The sequence below is a fragment of the Carya illinoinensis genome, chromosome 6 (assembly GCF_018687715.1).
Source record: "Carya illinoinensis cultivar Pawnee chromosome 6, C.illinoinensisPawnee_v1, whole genome shotgun sequence".
Taxonomy (NCBI): domain Eukaryota; kingdom Viridiplantae; phylum Streptophyta; class Magnoliopsida; order Fagales; family Juglandaceae; genus Carya; species Carya illinoinensis.
In genome coordinates, this window is record NC_056757.1 from 10,192,541 (window position 1) to 10,216,965 (window position 24,425).

At 35.8% G+C, this 24,425-nt stretch overlaps 2 protein-coding genes across 2 annotated transcripts; one reads left to right on the top strand and one right to left on the bottom strand.

Annotated features, from left to right (window-relative positions):
- The first annotated feature begins 1,169 nt into the window (after nt 1–1,169).
- LOC122312615 (uncharacterized mitochondrial protein AtMg00810-like) lies at nt 1,170–2,129 on the top strand. The gene is made up of 2 exons (XM_043127271.1): nt 1,170–1,628; nt 1,839–2,129. Exons 1-2 carry the CDS (start codon nt 1,170–1,172, stop codon nt 2,127–2,129), a joined length of 750 nt encoding a protein of 249 aa, XP_042983205.1.
- Nucleotides 2,130–2,589: 460 nt separating this feature from the next.
- LOC122312472 (pectinesterase-like) lies at nt 2,590–5,068 on the bottom strand. The gene is made up of 2 exons (XM_043127095.1): nt 4,092–5,068; nt 2,590–3,508 (listed from the first exon to the last, which is right to left on the bottom strand). Exons 1-2 carry the CDS (start codon nt 4,996–4,998, stop codon nt 2,817–2,819), a joined length of 1,599 nt encoding a protein of 532 aa, XP_042983029.1. The 5' UTR covers nt 4,999–5,068; the 3' UTR covers nt 2,590–2,816.
- Between the last annotated feature and the right edge of the window lie 19,357 nt (nt 5,069–24,425).

Consider the following 24,425-nt stretch of genomic DNA (forward strand, 5'->3'; position numbering starts at 1 on the left):
TCCATTCTATCTCAAGCCCAATCATTTCAAACCCAGCCTTACAACATCAGCCCACTTCGTTCAGCTCAAGTCCAAACTCTCTTCCACACACTTCTGACCCAGATATCTATACACAACCCGATTCACAATTAAACATCTCGTCCTCTTTGAATTCAGATTCTTTATCTAGGGCTCTCGAACATTCTTCTTCAGAGCACGGGTCAGCCTCCATTTCTTCTTCTTCAAATACTGATGCGGTCTCTCCACGTCCCACACATCCTATGGTTACTCGCTCTCAGGTAAATACTTTCAAGCCTCTCACTCGTACGGACGGCACCATTCCGTGGCCCACACAAAAACCCTCTGCCTCACTCACCTCACACACAACTTCCACAAGCACAATAGTTCCTGAAGAACCAACTTCATACATAGAAGCAATTAAATTTCCGGCATGGCGTGAAGCCATGCAGCTTGAGTTTCATGCACTGTTACACAATAAAACCTGGGATTTGTTTCCTCCATCACCCTCCTTCAATGTTTTGGGTCCCAAATGGGTACTCAAAACAAAGAGAAAGGCTGATGGAACTTTAGAACGGCGCAAGGCACGCCTTGTTGTCAAAGGGTTTCACCAACAAGCTGGGATAGATTACAATGAGACTTTCTCACCCGTAGTCAAACCCACCACCATACGCATTTTACTCTCCCTTGCTGTTTCATCCAACTGGTCACTACGACAATTAGACATACAAAATGCATTTTTGCACGGGGAACTGGAGGAGGCCATATATATGCAACAACCCACAAGTTTTGTTCATCCTGACTATCCTTTTTATGTGTGTAAATTGAAAAAGGCCATTTATGGTCTAAAACAGGCCCCTCGGGCCTAGTTTTCCAAGCTTAGTAACAAACTTCTTTCACTTGGTTTCATAGAGTCCAAATCTGATACCTCTTTGTTTGTCTACAGAAATGCTTCACATGTGATGTTTGTTCTCATTTATGTAGATGATATTATAGTAACTAGATCCAATTCTAGTCTCATTTCAGATTTCATTCTTGCACTTGGCAACTCATTTCCTGTTAAGCATTTAGGTTCATTACATTATTTCTTAGGCATTCAAATTCATCGAAATAATGATGGCCTTTTCTTGTGTCAATCCAAGTATATTTTTGATTTGCTTCATAGAACAAATATGCACAACTCAAAAGCTGTTTCTACTCCAATGTCAGTGTCCTCGAAAATTTCAGCATTTGATGGATCTTCATTTGAGGATCCACATCTTTATAGAAGTGTTGTGGGTAGCCTACAATATTTATCTTTTACTCGACCCGACATATCTTTTGCTGTAAATAAAGTTTGTCAATACATGCATAATCCAAAAATTCCTCATTGGCAAGCTGTCAAAAGAATTCTTAGGTATCTTAAACTTACTTCCAATTTTGGCCTTTATTTCTCCAAATCATCTCCTCTTACTCTCTCAGCTTTTTCTGATGCGGACTGGGCTGGCTGCCCTGATGATAGAAAATCCATTGGAGGTTTTTGTATATTCTTTGGTAACAATCTGGTTTCTTGGGGTTCCAAAAAGCAGCCAACCATAGCCAGATCTTCCACTGAGGCGGAATACAAGGCAGTTGCCAACACTACTTGTGAGGTACTTTGGATTCAATCCATTTTAAAAGAATTGGGAATTTACTTGAATGATCCACCGACTTTGTGGTGTGACAATCTAGGAGCAACTTATTTGTCTGTAAATCCAATTCTTCATGCTTGAACTAAACATGTAGAATTAGATTATCATTTTGTAAGAGATAGGGTTGCTGCCAAAACACTTAAAGTGTCTTTTGTATCTAGTAAAGACCAGCTAGCAGATATCTTGACTAAACCATTGTCTACTGCTCGCTTCAACTTATTCCGTTCAAACATCACCATCTCCTTGGTGTCACTTGAATTGAGGGGGGCTGTTAAGAAAATTGAAGCATCAAAAGAATCTGCTGCACCACAAGAGAATGGAGATAGCACAACGTCTCACAGTAGGACCACAACCATTTCAGAAAAGTCTAGAAGACTACAACAGAGCAAAAAAGCATATTTGGAATACACAGAAAATAGACTAGAAGGACAGATGGCAGAAGATCCAAGAGCCATAGAATAAAAGTTTGTTACAATTTCTTCTATATATACGTACTATACAGATTGTTATTTTCATCAAGTAAGAAATACAAAATAGAGGAATTCTCTTTCACCTTCTGTCGAATACTCTTTGTGCATGGTTACTCATAATTTCAATATAATGCGATAAGAAATTAGTTTGCCTTTAAAAAATTTCACACCAAGTTGCCAAGCTAGCATGATTGCCAAATAGGTCAAATCAATAAGAGTTAATCTATATATAGTCCCCATTTAGAAACTGCTCATACAAGTTCATATAATTAAAAAAATTTCAATCACATAATTATGTTTAAAAAATATTAAAATTACAATAATATTTTTTTAAAAATAATATTTTTTTTTCTTTTACACTTATTTATCTATGGGATTGCATACACAGTCCCTTACCCAGAAGTGCAAGTAGAATTTTTCAATAAAGATATAATCAAACTAGAACATCCTTGTGATACATATGAAACTTGCAAATTTTTACATATATAATTTCTTATACATCTGAGCTTCATTTCAATTACAAGATATTAATATTCATATATATATATATATATAATAAAATCGCTTAATATTAATGCATGCTTGCACTTTTTATTTCAAGTAATAATATTCCACCAGTCTGCCCCTAAGATAAACACATAACTTGCTTTCCCCCAACTGCACACATACATACAATATATCAAAGACCACCCACAAATGGCACTCCAGTCCTCGGAATCCACAAATTTCCGGCCAAAAAGTTCCCAACAGTAAAGCGTTCAGCCATTTCAGGGCTCCTTATAACGTGGTATCCCGGCCACTTGACCCTCCCTGCTGTATTGGCACCACTCCCAACGTTCATATATTCCCCATAATAAAGTGTTCTCAACGCAAAGCTTCCACTCCATGGAAGCCAACCTGCAGGGTTTATCAAACTGCCTAAATTACAATTCATAAATACCGTCCTCGAGTACATTTTCCATGGCCTCCCCAGATAAGTTTGAAACGAGTGCTGCACCGGTAGCAAATCCCTCGCAGCAATGACACGAGAATTATGGATAATGATGCCCGTATTTTCATTAGGATCTGTTCTCCCTTGTGCGGTAATGGTGTTTTTCTGACCTTTTAAAGGCCTCCTCACGAAGATGCTGCAGTTTTGGAGGACAACTACGGCATCCCCGAATATGAAGTCTTGGGTGCCGTATATGTAACAGTCTCGGTAAAACTGACGCTGAGAGTGAACGTACAAGGTGTCTTGGAAGCCCTTGAAACTGCAGCGGTAGAAAACGGAGAAGTCTCCGTCTGACCGAAGTGCAACTGCTTGGTGGTTTTGGGGTCCGGCCGTGTTTTGAAAAGTTATGTCCCGAGCGATGAAGTGGTTCCCGGTAATTGCTGAGGGAAGAACAACAGCTTACTTGTGAAATAGGAGTTATACAACTTTTATAGAAAAGAGTTATAGTGATTCTTCTACAGTTTTTAATTTTCATTTGTTGCTGAAATTAGTTAGGAGAACAACATTTTCAAGTAATATATTAGTGTTTGAGGTTGAGTGCTATGTAATAAGAACAGAGAACGTACTGTGCTAGTGTTTAGGTGGTGCCCGGGTTGTTTCGTTGATTGAATCCAACACATAAAAATTAGTAAACAAATGATTAAAGAACTTTCCTTTGCATGTACATGTAATCACGTCTATAATCTTACCGAAAATAATAGTCACGTGTGTGTGTGTGTATATATATGTGTGTGTGAGTGCAGTATATCTGTAAAACTTGTAGACGTAAACTCAGGCAGAGATGATTTTCTCAAAAAATCGTCTTTTCATCTACACCAAGTTGAAAGTTCAAGCCTTTACGTACCCCATGAGTTGTGCAAAGGCTTGCATATTCGGTATCAATTGAAACATAATTAAACGTCGTCAGTTATATACAAATATGGTGGGAAATTAACTTTCAGAATCAAACAAAAAATGACTCACCAAATGTCGCAGATCTGAAAGTTGTCCAGCCTCCTTTAACGCTCCTGTTACTGATAACAATCGTAGCTCCAATTCCATCTCCAATTATCATTATATTTGGCTTGTTGATCAGAACATTCTCTCTGTAAACTCCCGCTTTCACGTGTATAATAAATCTCTTCGAACCACTCGCAGATGCTGCAGCCACGGCAGCGGAAATGGTATCGTAATCTCCAGATCCATCTTGGGCAACCACAATATGAGCTTTCGGTTTAGCCGCTGATGATTGGAGAAGCTTTCGATCAGTAGCAGAAACCCATGTTGGTAAGCCATGATCAGAAAGCAAGCGTCTGCGGCCACCAATCTGTTTGCTATGTAACGTCGTTGATGATAAAGTCGCGGCCTTCTTTACTGCGAGCGCATTGCTGACAAGTTTTGAGAAGTTGCTTAGCATACTTGGAAAGAACTGTAAATTCGAAGACAAGTTGAAATCGTGAAAACCATTTTGACATGTTTGCTGATTGGCAATTGAGGCACTCATCCATGTTAATGCATCGGTTGGGTTGTTGGAGCTCAAGGAACGATTAATCTGGTTAATGGTATCCTCGTAGAGCTCCAAACAATCATTCCAAGCCAACTTCGCTCGTCCATTGAATGAATTCAGGTCGATGACAGTGATGAGCCGGTGGGCTTCGACAGCTTGGTTCATAGTCACTTTATAAATTTTGTCATGAAATTCCAACCCTTCTAATTCACCTAATAGGCCGGTTGATGGAAGATGGGTACTGTTGAGGAAGTGATTGCATACTTCTGGGTATGGGGTTTGGCTACATGAGGTGATTGTGGCACCATGCACCAACCTAAGAAGTGAAACAAGAAGATGTAATACACTTGCGAAAGCTAGCACATGAGTACTCTTGTCCATCATGAAGACCTAAAGTTTAGATGACTCTTTGAGTTTTTTCTAATTTGAATGGCTATACAGATATTGTTAACTGGGAGGTTCTATATATAGACCACATGCAACTTGGCATGTGATAGGGAAGTATATATGTCGTTGGTACTAGTACGTACTTAGTGCAGGAAAAGAAATTATGTATTTCTTTTTTATTTTCTTATGAATTTCCATAATTTTAGAAACTTTAAGGACGTCTTTAATATGCCACTTTGGATTGTGCAGTGGATTTAGGGAATATCTTTAGATTGTGACATGCATTTTCATCAATAGATCCATGCATTACATGATTGAACATTAATCATGACCAATTATATATATATATATATAATGTATCTTTATAAAATTAGTTACGTTAATTTGAGATTAAGGATGGAGCAGTAGTGATGAGTTTTCCACGCAATTAATTGGCACAGTCTAATTTATTTCAGTCATTTAAATTCGATGACTAAGATCATGAATTATCTGATGCATTAATTGAGGTTGGATGAAGCTTTCTTGTAAGGATTACTTATCCACAGCCACAAGCATTTGGTTTCCAAGCACACACGGAATCGAAGGATCGATCTTTGTTTTCTTTATGTCTTAGGCGCCGATCGAACAGATCATATATATGAAAGCAGCCCCACATTCCAGAAATATAAAAAAGAATCTGATCATGGTTTGCTATATACGTACTCTAGAGATATTATACACTCTAGCGGCCCCCTTTTAATTTCCTAATTTACAAGACTACTTTTTCTTTAATTTGGTAGCTACCTCCTCTTCGTGGCGAATTTGGCCACACATGATCGATCTGTACGTTTATGATCCGAGATATATTTAGGGACAAGAGAATTGAAAGCGCCAAAACCAGTCGTTGTATTGCAATCCGATTATATATGTAGTGAATAGTGATCGATCGAGAAAGTGCAATGAAATTCAATAATAGAGATTGGTGTGATAAAGTTATCCATGTCTTTTCTCAAGTTTCTAGCATGCATCATTTTTGCTATTCAATAATATATATATATATATATATATTTAAGGGACTATTTTATTGAATTTAGTAATAATATATTGTTTACATATACTAAATTATTAGTCTATTTATATTATAGTATAAGTTCACTATTTTATAATAATTAACGCATACTACTATTGTATTGAATTTAACTAAAGTCTATATACGTTCTAGATTTTTTATATGAGTATATATGATCAAATGTATAAAAATCTATTTACAATACATATTATATATATATATATATATATGTATTTATTTTTGGCATAATTTATTATGCCAAAAAGTAAGTTTATATTAATAACTTAATATTAATGTTTATGTTTAAGATTAAAATTTTATATTATAAGATTAAAATTGATATGTTATATTAAAAATAAAAAATTATTTTTATGTTATATCACGTATTATATTAATTTTATGTTATAAGATTAATAGACTTGAATAATAAGATTAGAATTTCATGTTATATTAATTAGAAAGTTAGTATATAATATAATATAAAAAATTATAAATATGTATACCAATTTGATTCGATTTAGACCAATTTTCAAAATATGAAAACCGACACCACACTGATTTAGGATTGGTTTCAATTATTAAGAATTGATACAACACCAGACTACTTACAAACTAAGCCGAATCCACCTGTTTGGTCCGGTTTGTTGCAGTTTAATTGGTTTTTCGATTTCTTTTTACACCTCTATCCAAAATCCTTCCTTAAAGTCCGTAGAATCTAAACTCGTAACTACCATCAAGTCATCCTTAAGGTTTACAACATCTAAAATTTCAAATGTAATACAGATAATTTCTTATAGTCTATAGAGTCTAAGACTTCATATTTTCCTAAAACTCATTCTATAACTCTGCAGAATCAGAAACCTAATCTCATCCAAATCATTTCTTGAAGTAGGCATAATTCTAAAATCAGTTTAGATTTCCATTTTCTTTTTTTTTTTTTGTGTCTGCAGGATCTCTAACATGGGATTTTGATGAAACTTATCTTTCTGAATCTAAACTCGATCCAAATTTGACAAAGTTCATTTCATCAAGTCCATAGAAATCCAAAACCTCCAATTTGATCCGCTCATATATTAAAGTCTACGTAATCAAAAACCTCAAATCTCAAAAAAATCATTTTCTTAAAGTCTGCAGAGTCTAAAACCTCATATTTTCAAAGAAATTATTATATTTAGTCTGTATAATCTAAAAGCTTAAATTTCAACAAACTATTATTATAGTCTACATAATTAATACATCCAACTCAAAACAATTATTAAAAAGATTAAGAGATTGTTTTTATATTAAATACTAATGTAGAGTACTATTGCAACATAGAGTCATGGCCAGTTGTATAAGAGCTGCTTATTCTTATTGAAAATCTATCATTTAAAAATTAATTTTTTTTTTTTTTTTTTTTTATATACGCTTCATATTTACTCAATTTTTTTTTTTTTTTTAAAAATAAATGTGATCCTCTTACGCGTACGTAATCTAACTGTAAATTTGATTTTTTAAACGGAGGATATGCTAGCTCGATCCGGCCTTGAGAACCGTTGACGACATCCCTCGATACGATTAGTAGTTATGACTAGTAATCATAGTTCTGATATTGTACTGTCAGCACTGCTACAGTAATTTATTATTTGCATTATATTATCAAAGTTCTGTATGAAGGAGACAAGCTTACCCAATGTCATAAAAGTCAATGGCAGCTGCATGCATTAACGGGCGTAGAGGCTTAATTAATACGATCGATTTAATATTGTTACATAGGATCGAGCTTGGCTTTCCTTAACAGAAATACTTAAGTTGCTTCGACATTTTGGTGTGTCTGTCTAATGTCTAAATCAATACCGTTGCTTGTATCGACAATATTCAAGGAAGCGTATACTTCATCTATCAACCACTAAACATAAATAGAAGTTACGACATTGACCAGCCGTACTGTTTGGATCCAATTTGGAACTTACTTCAGACTTGCAAATAGAATGTTTCTGTATTATTAGTACTATCTGTTTTTTTTTTTTTTTTTTGGTTTATAGGTAATAATTAATTTCTTATCTTATGTTAAGTTTGCCTACAGCGCCCTACAATATTGAAACTCTTTCACTTTCTTTCTTTTTTCACAAATTATTTAGTAAATATGCTAATTGCCCATGCCACTGCAAGTCAATTAATTAGGGATCTGACTGATCCGGTTCTATCCGATTTTAAACATATTTTAAAACCGAATCAATAGATATCATTTTCTAGAATTGAATAACCAATACTAGACTAATTCATCATTGAAATAGGAACTATCGGTTTTACCGGTTTTTCAATGTAATTTTAACGATAAAAACATCACAAACTTTTTCTAGAATAGAGAAAGATATTGGTATAATATTGAATTTAATTAAAGTCTATATAAATTAGACTATACACCTTTAATATGAGTACATATAATCAAATGTGCAGAAATGAATTTATAAAAAAGAATATATATTATAATTCATTATGCCATAAATTGTATTTATCATTGATATATATATATATCAAAACTAGGTTTCTATTAATAACTTACTATTAATTTTCATGTTTAAGATTAAAATTTTATGTTATATTAATTTTAATATTTTATATTCGAAAATTAAGATTTATATGTTATCAAATGTTATAACTTATATTAAGATTTATAAAATTAATTTTATGTTATATCAAATGTTATATTAATTTTATATTATTATGTTATTAGATATGAATAATAAGATTTTAAAATTTGATGTTATACTAATTAGTAATTTAGCATATAATATAAAAAATCATATAAAAATATTTATATATAATATAAAAATAAAAATCTATATAAATATATATAGGACCTGGTCTAGTTCAATTTCTTGATCGTTTTCTTGATAAAAAAAAGAATAGTACTAAATTACCAATGCTATAAACTTGAAGGTGTAGTAAAGTGCGGGCTCCAAGTGATTGAATAGGCACTACAACAAATATTGGCTTTTGCCATGGGTTCTTTTTCCATGATAGAACATCGTGTGTTATAGTGTGTAATTGTCACCAAAATAAATCATGGGAACAAAACCAGCCTTTTTATCATGAGATTCCTTCGGTCACAATAATATAGTGGTAATAGGGATATTAATCACGAACAAATTTATTTTTCCCACTACTGTGTGTTACTGGGAAAAAATATTCACAAGAAATTATGTACCTCGTGGGTTAAAACTTATAACGGCGAAGGAATGTTTTTTCCCATGAAATATACATCATTGCAATACTCGTGGCTTACCAGCAGATAGTCCCTCGTGAGTACTTTCTTATTTGCCACTAAGCTATTTGATCTTTATCCCACAAAATATACCATCAGTTAATGCATTTTTCTCTAATTCCACAACAAATCCCGCGATACCCCGCGGGATACCGGGTCTCTCCCTTACTTTCTTTCCTTTCTTCCTCACCCCTTTCCTTTCTTTCCCAACCGTTGTGCCCCCCCCCCCCCCCCCCCCCCCCCCCCCTCCAAACTTGTGGCCGTCATTGGCCATCGCCTTTGCCCTGCGACTACACCGCCTCTCACCATAGTCGCGTCCTCCACCAGTGTACTATTCGTCCCCAACCTGTGCATCGAAGCAGAGTCAACCGCAATTCCCCACCAACTGCCCTAGCCTCCAGAACAACCTCCGCAGGCCTCAGCTGGTGCATCCCCTCTCTCTCGCGGCTTGGAGACACAGTAAGCCTCACTATCTTCTCCCTCCATCTTCTCTCTCTATTGGTGGTTTGATTGTGTACCATTTGGGCTGAATTTGATAGGATTGTGTAAGATTTCTCTACTTCTCTTATGATATGATTGTGGCAAATCTGATTCATGTAATTTTTTCTTATTCTCAATAAATAATTGGTGATAATTTATAACCATGCCCCCTAATTTAGATAGCTGTTTGTGCTGATTAGGTAGCAACAATTGTTGCAAAAGCATTACATTAACATATTTGTATATATTATTTATGTAAATATTGGTGTGTGGGGATTGGTTCCAACACGTAAATGTTTTTGCTAGATAGGTGAGGGGGTTGTCCTTACTAGTGTTGCTCTTCTACTTAAGTTGACACGTAAAAAAAATTTACATATCATATCAATCAATTACATATTTGTTTGATGTTTTTAAGCACATCCATGCATGCATCCATCATAAATAAATGATAGGAGATAGTAGTGGCAATTGCTAATCCCTTTGGTCATGTTTAAACCATTCAACCATTGACAGCTGGTCCTCATTTGACTTCACTATTGTTTGGTCTTTTGTTGTAAGAACACAAGAAAAGGCTAACCCACATCTTGGCTTATTCTCCAAATGACTAATCAATATTGTAATTGGAGCTATTTAGAATTTTATAAAATACAATTCCATCTAGTAGGTAATCAATATGGGACTTGTCACTCAGTGGACGTCTATCATACCGATTCATGTCTATTACACTCCACCTACCTAACATTGGATGCAGAGGACTTTAGAAAAATCTCTATAGTTATTATGTTGCATTGAGTGCCTAATGCCACATGGTCTTACAAAACTAGCCCTAATACATTTGCAATGACCCGAGGAAAGTCCAATCCACATCTAAATTACACTTCATAAAGATTGTCAAGGTCGTAGTTAGAACTCCATAATCATCATAAAGCCTAGTTACACCTAGTAAGTAACCACTGTGAGTTTTGATACTCAATGCACCTTTACCAATACATATTTACCTCTATCATGCCTCATCCACCCAATGTGGGACTTGGGGGCGTTACACTAGTCCTCTCGCATCTAATCCTCATTTGAGACTAGCTGTTTGGATCTAGTCATATAGGTTCAAAAATTACACAGGGCCCTTATTTCTCATCTCCTTTTCATCCTTGCAACTGTTATAGTGTGGGTTTTTGTGCTGTATTGTTAAGTTGAAACAGTTCTGTACCCATGCTTAGATGTATGGTGGAGGTTTTACACTAATAGATGTGTAAAGGTTGTTAGTGTTTGGGAAGCTGTTATTATTTGAGTTTAGAATTCATTTTTCGTGCTTCTAGAGGTAGAATACAAGTTTGACTTTGATGTACAAGTTAAAATTGGGCTTCGAGTTCTTACCCGTCCTGTGCCAGACTAGTTACCAACAATTTATCGAAGCCTTGGTGAGAATTATAACGAAAGGGTCTTGCCTTCAATTATTCATGAAACTTTGAAAGCTATTGTTGCTCAGTATAACGCTAGCCAACTTATTACTTAGAGAGAGGTGAATGTCAAGGCTTATTCTTCTTTAAAGTTCTAATTCCAAATTGATCTAATGATTTTGGGTTACTGTAAAAATTGAAGCTTTGGTTTCATAGCCTTTTATCATTAAGCTTGTTGGGTTAGGGATAATGTTATTGGGATTTTTTGCCTTTGTTTTCTTGAGATTAGTGTATTGTTTCCCATGATTTAGTCAATTATAGTAATACATCTCATTTGATTGGTCCTTCTCTGTACTTCAATTTTGTTTCCTTTCCTTCATGGTCCCTAGAAGGAAAGGATACTTCAATTGTAGTATATTAAATAAAGATGGGCTCTAATGATGGATCTAACTTTCATGTTTATGATTGACCCTCTATTTTTTGTAGGCCGTCAGTAGGAATATTCGGGAAATTTTGACTGCAATAGCAGCCAATTTCTTAGTTGTGTTGGATGATGTTTCAATCACAAGCTTAACTTTTGGGAAGGAGTTTATAGCTGCAATTGGAGCCAAATAGGTGGCTGCACAAGAAGCTGAGAGGGCTAAATTTATTGTCGAAAAAGCTGAACAACTGAAGAAAAGTGTTGTTATCAGAGCACAGGTGAGAAGGAAGGGATTTGAAAGTTTAGATACTACCTTAAATTTGGTGCAAGATGCCGCATGTCTTTATTTTCTAAGTCTCTATCATATGTCATAGAGAATGCTTATTTAAGGCACCAAAAAAAAAAAAAAAAAGGTGTCATATAGAATGCTAGTCAATGATCTATTAGTTTGATCTGTTCTCTCGTGATGTCATTGTAGTGAACTGATTTAGAATATTGGACTGCATATGAATCATATTTACACCATCTTCCTTAATCAACAACTAGTCATACTTATTGATTATTGGCTTATTTTTGTGCATTTAGAGGTTAACTGATGCTTTAGTGAGATTTTATTGTCACGTACCAAGTGCTTTAGTGAGATCAATAGATAGAGAGAGTTAATTTTATCCACCCCATTATCAGAAAAGGTTTGCATTCCCATCTCGTATAGATGGGACTGCAATGCATATGCAGTCTACCTGATATTAAAATTATGTTTGGTTATCAACTGATCGTATATTAATTATTTGCTTCATCTGGTCCCAACAGTCTATATATGAACCTTTGTTTTCTGTCTCAGATGTAGGAATTAATGAAACCCATCTCCTTCTAGCTCATGTTGCTAGATAGGTATTCTTGATGAAAGCAACCTATGTAGAATGTATATAACCACATAACTCTAATGCATAGTGAATTCATAACCTGATCATAACTGAGTTATATTTTGTATGTTAAATATAACTAGACCTAGGATATGGTTGCCTAATCTACCACTATTGGCTAGCTATTTTGCTCTATATATGTCAAAATTCCCTAAAACAAACATCTCACTATCTCCCATCCCTAACTATATTTGTCATAGTATATATATATATATATATATATATATATATATATATTTCTATATGTATATATAAATGGAAAAAGATAGAAAATAAAAATATCCCTGAATATGCGAATTACCAAAATGTTACTTAGTGCTAATTTCAGCCTATCATCTAAAATTAGCAACATACTGTAATGGTGTCAATGTCTCATGTCACGTCCTTAAGAGTGTTTTCCCTGACCTCCTTCATCGAGTCTGACCTGATTTTGCGCTGGCCGAAACCATACTTTTGAGATTCTTGTGTCGCCCTACTACTCATTAAATGTATATGTGACCATGGACTCGTGTCCAGATGCCTTACATATGTGCGGTTATTTTTTTTAGCATAACTTCACCAAGCCATATCTAGCAATAAAGCAACTCTATCAGCCATACATGCATGCAGCAATAAGAAGTATTTACCTGTTATTGCTATTGAGCAAAACTATTTTTATATTTTGCAAATACTGGCTTTCCCTCATTTTGGCTAGATCCAAACTTTAAGCAAGGGGTTTTCCTAATATCTAGATACTTTGATTTAAGTACATATATAACATTTTGTTTGGTTTACTTGAAATTCTTTCTCTGAACATCATGCATGCATGCAGCCTGCAAAGGAATGATAATTCAGTAGGTTTATATCAAATATATGTTTAAGTTAACAGAGGCATACACACGTTACTACTTTACAGCGTTAGCTATTAACAATTTATGTTCGTAAGAGATTATATATACAACTACTACATCTACAATATAATGTTGTTTTACTCACTTTGATACATCATTAACAAATAATTTCTCATAGCTACTTCTTCCCTTCACTTGAATATAAATACAGGATACCATAAAAGCGGAATCAAGTGAAGATAGGAAGAAAATGAAGATAATGAGTACAAAGATTAATGGCAAGAATTAAACATGAGCAGAGTATGTGGAGTCTCAGACTTCCAATGCATGCTATGCCAAATATGAAGTTAAGAAAATATAGAATCAAAACTTTCAAATATTATTAATTGAAAGTAAACTTTAAACAAAAGACTTACAAGCTTGAAATAAAGAAATGGGAGAGAATGTAGGAAAAATATAAGCTTGAAAGTAAACTGGGAATTATGGAAGTAGTTCTTGCTGAAGGTGAGTTCGGTTAGAAAGTTCTACTTAACAAATGAAATGAAGCGTCCTTTTATAGATGAAGGAAACGCTTTTACAAATAGTGAATCCCATGAATCACGGGATGAACAGTAAAAGTGAACAGTGACTTTTTACTATTCAACTCTCAGAAGCATGCGTTCGCCGAAAGTAGTTTTGTCTTCTTTCACCGAAAGTAGTTTTGTCTTCTTTCGCCGAAAGTGAGATATTCTTTCTGCACCAAAAGCAACTCTGTCTTTTTGTGTCGAAAGCAAACTGTAATAAGTAGGCCACCTTTCCGCCCCTAAAAAGTTAAGCCTTTAGGGTTGAAAAGATGAAAATAATCAAGCATTACTCAATCATCTCCTAGTCGAAGGGGATAATCTTCTAAGTCATGTCCGAAAACATTGCTGTAAGGATCGGAGTTTGATGAAGCCTCTGATTCTTTAGCTGAACCTTCACTGTCGGAGTTGTCCTCAATGGATTTCTTCAATAGTTGGAGTAAATCTTTCTTCTTCAATTGGTCAAAAGGAGACGTTTTCTTTGAAGAAGAGGCTGAATCTTGTGAATCTACAGAATTCTTTTTTTTTGGCTGAAGATGACCTTTTCTTCTGCTTGGATGAAGAACTCTTTGATTCTGAAACTGAAGCTTGATCACTTAAACCTGGGATGGTTGGATATGTAATCAAGGCTTGCTTTGAAACTTGGGAAGGGGAAGGAAACTCCTCTTTGTTCTTTAAGTTAGGAACTGCAAGAGGAAAATTTGTTGAAACACGAGAAATAATGTCATCTATGTGAGAAAATTTATCCCACCATTTGACGAAATATTGGCGAACTAAGATATCTTCATTTTTTGTGTATTCCCATCTACAGATCCAAGGGGTCTTGTATTTGGCACAAAATGGAGTAAGGGCAGGAGTTTGGTATATCGTCCTTTCATCTTAGGTGCGCTGGAAATAGCATAGTGTTTGATAGCCTTCTGAAGACTATCAAGAAATAAATCAGTAATGGGGCCAAAGTAATGCCACCATTTCTGAAACCACAAGGGAAAAGTATTTTTGCACTTCTTGTCGAAGTTGAAGAACCAAAAGTGTCGCATACTGGGGGTTTGAAATAAAGGAAACTTTAACCATGCCTCAATATAATCATAATAATTATACTGAGTATAGTATCCTTGAGTGTTTTGAAAGTAAAAGGGTGGGTTTCCCATTCTTCTTCCGTCATAACTAAAATAATGAAACAATTGTGAAAGATGATCTTTGAGGGATCAACTTTACAATGAATAGGTTTAATGAAAATGGAATCGGTGTTAACCAAGATTACAAGGTAAAAGGAGAGGTTTTTGGCTAGATCTTCGGGAATCCAATGAAAACTTCGAGGAAAGTAATTTGAAGCAATTTGGAAAGGATCTGTTTGTACCAATTTCTCAATGTAAAAAAGATTCTGAAACCAAGTTTTTTTGAAATATTCTGCCTTATTGGTAGAGGGAAATCTGAGTAATGCCAAAGCCAATGGATTTGCATACGGGTCGTATGGCATGGCTAAGGTGGAAGCAAATGAACTTGGGAGAATAGGTCTAGGAACTTGTTCTAGACTGGTAAATGCCGAAGGCATAAGCATTGGATAAACATATGTGGGTGGTGGTGAAGTAATCGGTAGAACAGGTTTCTTCTTCTTACTCATGTTTTCTGCAAGAATTCACGGGTAAGAAAATTAGGAATAGAATTATCAGAACCTTTAATAAATTCAATGTCAAAATCAAAAACACTTAAAATAGCTTACCAACGTGCAAAAATCTATTTTGATGCAATGTTCTAAAATAGTTTTAGCAATTTTGCAATCAATGCACAAAAGAAATTGTTGGTTAAGCAAATCACTTTGAAATTTAGAAATGCATAGTAATACAGATAAAATCTCATTCTTAATAGTACTATAATTATGTTGTGCATGATTCCAAGTTCCTGAGTGGAAGCGAACAATCTGATTAGAGGAACCAGGCGAAACAACTTGTTTCAGGATGCCGCCATAGCCTACGTCTGAGGCATCAGTTTCGACAATCTTGAAGCTATTTGAAGTAGGAATCCCAAGATACGGAAGAGTTTTGACATCTATCTTGATTTGTTTAACAATATTAGTGTGAACATCAGTCCACGGAGAAGGATTGGAACTCAATCTCGCAAAGAGAGGGCGACATTGTTTTCTCATATCCTTGTAGAAATCTGAAATATAATTCAAAGAACCAAGAAATCTTTGAAGCTGATTTTTGTCAAGGATGACATCAGGAAACTTGTTAGCAAATTCAATAGCTCGTTGGATGGGCTTGATTTTGCCTTAAAAAATATCATAACCAAGGAATCTGATCTTGGTTTGAAATAATTTAATCTTTTTTTACAGAAACAACAAGTCTATTTCTTTTGATGATTCAAGAAATATTTGAAGATGTTTCCAGTGTTCATCAATAGATTTGGAGAATACAAGAACATCATCTATGTAGACGATGGTGAAATAAGTGAATGATAGGAATATATCATTCATAATATTTTGGAATTCACTAGGAGAATTCTTCAGCCCAAATGGCATGATGTTCCACTCATAGTGATCGAATGGAGTGGTGAAAGCAGTTTTGTACCTGTTTGACTCCCTAATTTGGATCTGCCAAAATCCAAACTTAAGGTCAAATTTGGAGAAAATAACTGCATCACTTAACCTATGACCAAGTCATTCTTGTTAGGGATGGGATACCGAATCCATTCTAACACCTTGTTTAATGGTTTGTAATTAATGACTAAACGGGATGTACCTCGTTCAATCTCAGCATTTTTCTGAACATAAAAAGCAGCACAAGACCAGGGTGACTTACTATGTCTGATGATATTTTTAGCAAGAAGATCCTAGATCTCAGTTTTGCAAAACTTCAAGGTTTCTCTATTCATTTGAATAGGTCTTGTTTTGGTTGGAATTCAATATGTCCTTTTCATATTGGGCCTATCAATGGGCCTATTATTGGGGCTGAAGTTGGGCTGCCTGAGGCAAATGGAGGGGATGTTGCTAAGCTTGTCCAAGTAAATGAAGATCATCTGAATGATGCTCAAAGTGACCAAGCTATACCATTGCAAAGAAGGTGTACCAGAAGTATTTGGAAGAAAAGAGCTAGAGCATCTTCTCATGTTTCATCTGAGCAGCTTTCAGGCCAAGCTGAGAAGGAAGCCAAAAGGAAGAGATCATTGAAGGGGAATGCTGGTGATGAAGTACTTGGTAGTGAGCATAAAAGAGGTAAGTATACAGTTTTATCCAATGATGATGGTGTGTATGTTGAGAAAGGAATTCACTCTAGAAGGCGAAATAAACAATTGGGATCGGCAGAGGCTGTAGATCAATGACCGGTGCAAAACTGCAAGTGCACAGTATCATAGTTTTATAGTAAAGTAATAAGAAGAGTATCGTCCTCAAGGATTAGTACCTTACGTTTGCTAAATACCAAAATTATACTAAAATTGATTTTATCTAGAGGAATCACTAAGATTTTTGTAGTTGCAATCTAAACTAGATCAACTCAAAGAAAAATGTGCAAAGGAAATAACACTGACGTTCGAAGATCAAATTAATGGGAAGAAAACTTCTAGGAAATCGATTTCACCTACTTCTTCACTATGCTTTTCTCATCCAACTAATTTAATTTAAATCTCTTTTGTCTATTAGCAAATCTCTAATTCATCCAAAAGCCTCTTTCGATAGTCAATTGGAATTGACTCTTGGTTATCAATTCACACAAGAATATGCAAATTCAATAATCAAGAACGCAATAAGACCAATGATTTAATTACTACATAGGTTTATACAAGTCTTTCGATCTCTATACTTACCTATGTTGAAATATCCAAGATCTACCCTATGATTCCCTCTTTCGATAGCAAATCACAAGATTACTTATCATCTAATCAATGGCCAGTTAATTAGAATCAATAAATTCAGAATAAATCAGATAAACAAAGAGAGAATTGCATTAAATTAGCATAGACAATCAAGCATAGTTCGGAAATAGGTTACATCGTTTTCCTAGAATGAAGAAAATTTAGCTCATGCTAGAAATGGATTTCAACATAAACGAATTCACCATAATTGTTCTGAGAAGATGGGAAGAAAATAAATACTGAAAAATCCTCCTTGCAGCCTCAACTCGTCGTCAAAAGCTCAAGGGAACGATTCAACGCTTTTCTCTCGTCCGTGCTCGTGTATGATTCCAACGTACGTGCAATAATTGGAATTCCCTCTTCAAAAATAGATGATTTGAATCCCTCTAGCTATGTTTTTCTCTCCCAAGAAGTGTTCTCCAGTCAAAACTCGCAGCTCTAGAGTGAAAAATTGCTTTTATATGGTCTCACGGCGGAAAACCTAAAATCTGTCAAAATACGATGTTCGCTCGAGCGGGGTGTCGAGCGCGCGTCGAGCGTTCGACTCTGCCTGATTTCGCTCGAGCGTCCTATCGAGCGCAAATCGAGCGTTCGACTCTGCCTGATTTCGCTCGAGCGGCCAATGTCTCCGCTCAAGCGATCTTTGTTTTTCAGCAACCCGCTCGAGCTCCCTATCGAGCGGCAGTCGAGCGTTTGAATCTGCTTGAATTCGCTCGAGCGGCTAAAAGCTTCGAGCGGCTAAAAGCCTCGAGCGGCTAAAAGCCTCCGCTCGAGCGAACTTGTAAAATCCGCAATACGAAATTTTGCAAGTCATCAAATACCCCCAAACTTACAACTTTGTTTGTCCTCAAACAAAAAAAGAAAAGCAAATGATAGTTTAGGCAATATCGATTCAACCCGAAAGAGAAGTATCATCACTCACCAATCTTTTATGAATTTAGATTTCATCTCTAGTATCTTACTCTTTTAACATCAAAGATGGCAGGAAAATCAATCAAAAATTTTGCAATTTGTCAAGCAAGAGTTAGGCGTTCACTTCAACAGCTAAGACCTTGAGTGTGTGTGTGATATAGTCAATTTAACCTCAAACCACCTGAAAACTCAGATAAAAGTAGAACAACCAAAATCAGAAGAATTCTCTTAAAACTTAACCCCATAAGTCCACTTTTCAGAAATCCTCTCTACTAATGTAGTCAACACCAAAATCAGAGATCAAAAGGTCTTTAATAAGGTTGTAATGATAGGCCACAGGGTGAGGGTTAAGAAAGAACTGGATATGGGAAATTAAATCAAACTGGGAAAATACTTAGTGAAAAGAACATTAAAAGAGAAACTCACATGATTCAAATCATAGCTCTTTCTTGGCAATATGCTCATACTTGTGGCATTATTATTACTGTAATCACTGATGTAATACCAACACTTCCCTTAACAAAATCTGAGGTAATTCACATTCCGCTTGGCGACTTCTTTTTCTTTTCTTTTCTTTTCTTCTTTTTTTTTTTTTTTTTTTTTTCAGTCACTTCCTTTCTTCTTCTTCTTTTTCTTTGATCAAATAGAGCAAACATAATACGGTTCATCATGAAACCAATTTTCTCTTTTAAATGTAACTCTCCACCAAAGTATTTTCTCAAACTATCAACGGTAGATTCATTATTTTTCAGGCTTAGAGCGGGCATGGTTTATGTAGTTCAAAGAATCAATAAAGGCTCATGAAGGCTCAAGGGGGTTGACTATGGAAACACACCATGTAATGATGGCATGACATTTAGAACGGCTGGGAAAGCTTTTTGGTTATGCCAAAGAAATGCCTAGATCATTTCTCTGATATTTGGTCTCAACTAGGATTTCGCCTCAATGACCCATCAACGGATTCTAGAGCAAAGCAAAATCGAACCTCCCTCTTTCAATTAATTCAACTTCTTCTCTTCATAAGCAAAATGGAATAAGAGAAAAACGACTATGTGCTTAATTGTGTTCAAGGTCAAAGATTTAAACCAAAGTACCCACAAAACTTCACTTGACATAAAAGAAATTTTTGAAAATTTTTCTCAAAACCATCTTCAATCACAAATTTCAGAGTCATAGAGAGTTCGATCTTACTCCAATGCATGCTTGGTAAGAGAATCAAACAACCCATCAACAACCCAAGACTTAGAAAACAAGAGGATCAAATGATTATAGGAGTTTACACCCCCAAACTTAAACTAAACAATGTCCTCATTGTGATGCAAAAGTAAAAAGGATTGAAGAAATAAAGGAACTTCCCTAGTTTCATGGTGAACCTTCCAAGGTTTTAAAATTTTCCAACTCTTTATTCATGCTAAATAACCCTGCATCAAAAACAAATTTATTAAAACTAAATTTATAAAGATAGGAAAATAAATGAAAGAAAGAAAGAAAGATCTATGGGTTGCCTCCCATAAGCGCTTGTTTTAAAGTCTACAGCCAGACTTTTCAATGATCATCAATTAGGATCTCCAAGAGGAATAAATGCAAAGTTCCTCTCCATTTGCTCTCCATAGTAGTGCTTCAATCTTTGACCATTAATTCTGAAAATATTCCCTGTCTTGTCCTTCAAATCTATTGCTCCAAAAGAGAACACCTCATGAATTGTATAAGGACCCGTCCATCTTGATTTTAACTTTCCTGGGAAGAGTTTGAGTCGTGAATTGAAGAGTAAAACTTGTTGTCCTGGAGCAAACTCTCGCCTAAGAATCTGTTTTTCATGCCACTTCTTCGTCTTTTCTTTATAGATCTTTGCATTTTCATATGCATCATTCCGGAATTCTTCCATCTTATTCAATTGAAGAAGTCGCTTTTCACCTGCTGCCTTCAAATCAAAATTAAACTTTTTTACAGCCCAATAAGCTCTATGCTCCAACTCTACAGGAAGATGACATGCCTTTCCAAACACTAATCGGTATGGAGACATCCCGATAGGTGTTTTAAAGGCTGTACGGTATGCCCACAAAGCATCATCAAGCTTTTTCGCCCAATCCTTTCTATTGATTTTGACCGTCTTCTCAAGGATGTTCTTGATCTCTTTATTTGAAATTTCAGCTTGACCATTAGTTTGAGGATGGTAAGCAAGTGCTATCTTGTACTTCACACCATATTTAGAAAGAAGATTCTCAAACAACTTGTTGCAAAAGTGAGTCCCTTCATTACTAATAATAGCTCGTGGAGTGCCAAATCTTGTAAATATGTTCTTGTGCAGAAATTTGAGCACTACCTTTGCATCATTTGTTGTTGTAGCAATTGCTTCCACCCATTTTGACACATAGTCAACTGCTAATAAGATATAAGCAAAACCAAAAGAATGAGGAAAAGGCCCCATAAAATCTATTCCCTAAACATTAAACAACTCAACTTCTAAGATACCTTTCAATGGTAACTCATGACGCCTTGAAATATTTCCCATACGTTGGCACCGGTCACAAGTTTTCCCCAAAGTGTAAGTATCACGAAAAATAGAAGGCCAAAAGAACCCACTTTGAAGTACCTTAGCTGCTGTACGGGTGGCTCCAAAGTGTCCTCCATATGATGAGGAATGGCAATGATGGAGGATGTCTTGCATCTCTTCTTCCGGCACACATCTTCTAATGATTTGATCAGGGCATCTTTTGAACAACAAAGGCTCATCTCACAGATAATAATTCACATCATGCAAAAATTTCTTACGTTGATGGTAAGTAAGATCAGATGGTAAAACTTTACAAGCTAGATAGTTAACAATATCAACATACCATGGAAGCTTGATCTCACATGCAAACAATTGTTCATCAGGGAATGCCTCTTGGACCACTGAATCTAGTCTTTCTTCCTCTTGCTCTAACCGAGAGAGATGGTCAGCCACTAAATTTTCACTTCCTTTCTTGTCTCGAATCTCCAAGTCAAATTCTTGAAGAATGAGGATCCAACGAATTAGTCTTGGCTTAGCATCCTTCTTGCCAAACAAATAGCAAAGTGCTGCATGATCAATGAACACTATCACCTTTGTACCAATGAGGTAAGACCGAAACTTGTCACAAGCAAACACCACAGCAAGCATCTCCTTCTCAGTTGTCGTATAATTCAATTGAGCTTCATTCAATGTCCGACTTGCATAATAGATGGCTCTAAACAGCTTGTCTCACCTTTGCCCCAACACTGCTCCAATTGCAAAGTCACTTGCATCGCACATAACTTCAAAAGGTTGACTCCAATCAGGCACAATCACAATTGGTGCTGAAATTAGCTTCTCCTTGAGTGCATTAAAGGCCTGCAAACAAACAACATCAAAGTCAAATGCAGAATTTTTCTCAAGAAGATTACATAAAGGTTTAGAGAGTTTAGAAAAATCCTTGATAAATCTTCTATAAAATCCCGCATGTCCCAGAAAACTTCTGATTCCCTTCACATTCTTTAGAGGTGGTAGTTTCTCTATGGTTGCAATTTTGGCTCGATCCACCTTAATTCCTTTGGATGACACTCTATGGCCCAGCACGATCCCTTCTTGAACCATGAAATGACACTTCTCCCAATTTAGGACTAGATTTTTATTTTCACATCTCTGCAAAACAAGAGCTAAGTTATGCAAACAATGATCAAAAGATGTACCAAAAACTGAAAAGTCATCCATGAATACTTCCATTATATCTTCCACCATGTCAGAAAAGATAGCCATCATGCACCGTTAAAATGTCGCAGGGGCGTTGCACAATCCAAAAGGCATCCTCTTAAAAGCAAATGTTCCATAGGGGCATGTGAATGTAGTTTTCTCTTGATCTTCAGGAGTTATAGCAATCTGATTATACCCCGAATAACCATCCAAAAAACAATAGTAGGAGTACCCAGCCAATCGATCCAACATCTGATCAATGAATGGAAGTGGAAAATGATCCTTCCTTGTTGCTTTATTCAACTTGCGGTAATCCATGCATACACGTCATCCCGTGACCGTTCTTGTAGGAATGAACTCATTATTTTCATTTTTCACCACCGTCATTCCACCCTTCTTTGGTACAACTTGCACTGGACTTAACCATGAACTATATGAAATAGCATATGTAATTCCAGCATTAAGGAGTTTCAAAATTTCAGCTCTCACTACTTCCTTCATTGCTGGATTTAATCTTCTTTGGTGCTCAATTGTTGGCTTGTAAAACTCCTCCATTAAAATCTTGTGCATGCAAATGGAGGGACTTATTCCTTTTATGCCAGAAATAGTCCATCCTAAGGTTTTTCTATGCTCCATCAATACACGCAACAACTTTTCCTCTTCTTCGGGTGTGAGTGATGTAGCAACAATCACTGGAAAGGTATCACTATCACCCAAGAATGCATAGCGAAGATGCTCAGGTAATTGCTTCAACTCCGGAGTATTTTTCTGCATCTTTTTTTTATCATTTTCAGATTCACTCTTTGGTACCACCGGCTCTAGCTTCCCCACTTCATTGCTAAGTGATGTAACCTGCTGCAATGCTCCCAAAGCAAAAACATAGTGGAGAAATTCTTCACTAACAAAAGGCAAGTCAAATTCACAAACAGCAGAATTATTAAAATCAAAAGCATGAGATGAAGAGGTGATACAGCGTTCTAGGTGGTCGGATGGCATATCTTCTTGAAAGGCCTCTTCTACACATTGCTTAATGACATCTACCCGAAAGCAAGTACTTGGATCTTCTAGAAATTTCATGGCTTGGTAGATGTTGAACATAACCTCTTTCTTGTTTACTCTCAATGTCAATTCACCCTTTTGAACATCAATCAAAGCTCTACCCGTGGCCAATAATGGTCGGCTAAGAATTAAAGGGACATCTTCATCTTCCTCCATATCTAACACCACAAAATCAGTAGGAAAAATGAATTTATCCACCTTTACCAATACATCTTCTATGATCCCACGTGGATACTTGATGGATCGATCCGCTAGTTGCAAGGAAATTGTTGTATGCTTTATCTCTCCAAGTCCTAATTTCCTGCAAACAGAAAGTGGCATAAGATTAATACTAGCACCGAGATCACATAAGACTATCAAAAAATGAATCTCCAATAGTGCAAGGCAAAGTGAAACTCCCCGGATCTTTTAATTTTTAAGGCAATTTCTTTTGAAGAATGGCACTGCATTCTTCAGAAAGCTTCACTGTTTCAAACTCCTCCAACCTTCTCTTCTTGGAAATGATGTCCTTCAGGAATTTGACATAATTTGGCATTTGTTCCAAGGCATCTGTAAAAGGAATATTAATGTGAATTTTCTTAAAAATATCCAAAAACTTAGAAAATTGCTTATCTAGTTTTTGCTTTTGAAAACGCTGAGGGTAAGGAAGTGGAGGAGCAAGAATAGGAGGATTGTCAGGAAAGGAAATTGTAGGAGGCAAGTCGGTCTCCTCTTGTGTATCATTGACAATCTCCTCTTCTTCTACTTATTTTTGCTTTGACCATTGTTCGCAGCGGTAGGAGTGGACTTGCTCTCCTTTAATGGTGCCCTCTCAATTTCTTTTCCACTCCTAAGTGTGATGACCTTGCATTGTTCCTTTGGATTCACTTCAGTGTTGCTAGGAAAAGCTCCTCTTTGTTGGGCATTGATGGTAGTGGCTAGTTGCCCAATTTGCACTTCAAGATTCTTCATAGTGGCTCCCATATTGCTACAATGAGTCTCAATGTTGTCCAACCTTGAATCAATCT

What these genes read in the sequence shown, in the direction of transcription:
- LOC122312615 (XM_043127271.1), top strand. Translation starts at nt 1,170, where the DNA reads ATGCACAACTCAAAAGCTGTTTCTACTCCAATGTCAGTGTCCTCGAAA. An exon ending in TTGCCAACACTACTTGTGAG is followed by an intron (nt 1,629 to 1,838) that starts GTACTTTGGATT and finishes AGTAAAGACCAG; the next exon opens with CTAGCAGATATCTTGACTAA.
- LOC122312472 (XM_043127095.1), bottom strand. Translation starts at nt 4,998, where the DNA reads ATGATGGACAAGAGTACTCATGTGCTAGCTTTCGCAAGTGTATTACAT. An exon ending in TTTCAGATCTGCGACATTTG is followed by an intron (nt 3,509 to 4,091) that starts GTGAGTCATTTT and finishes TTCTTCCCTCAG; the next exon opens with CAATTACCGGGAACCACTTC.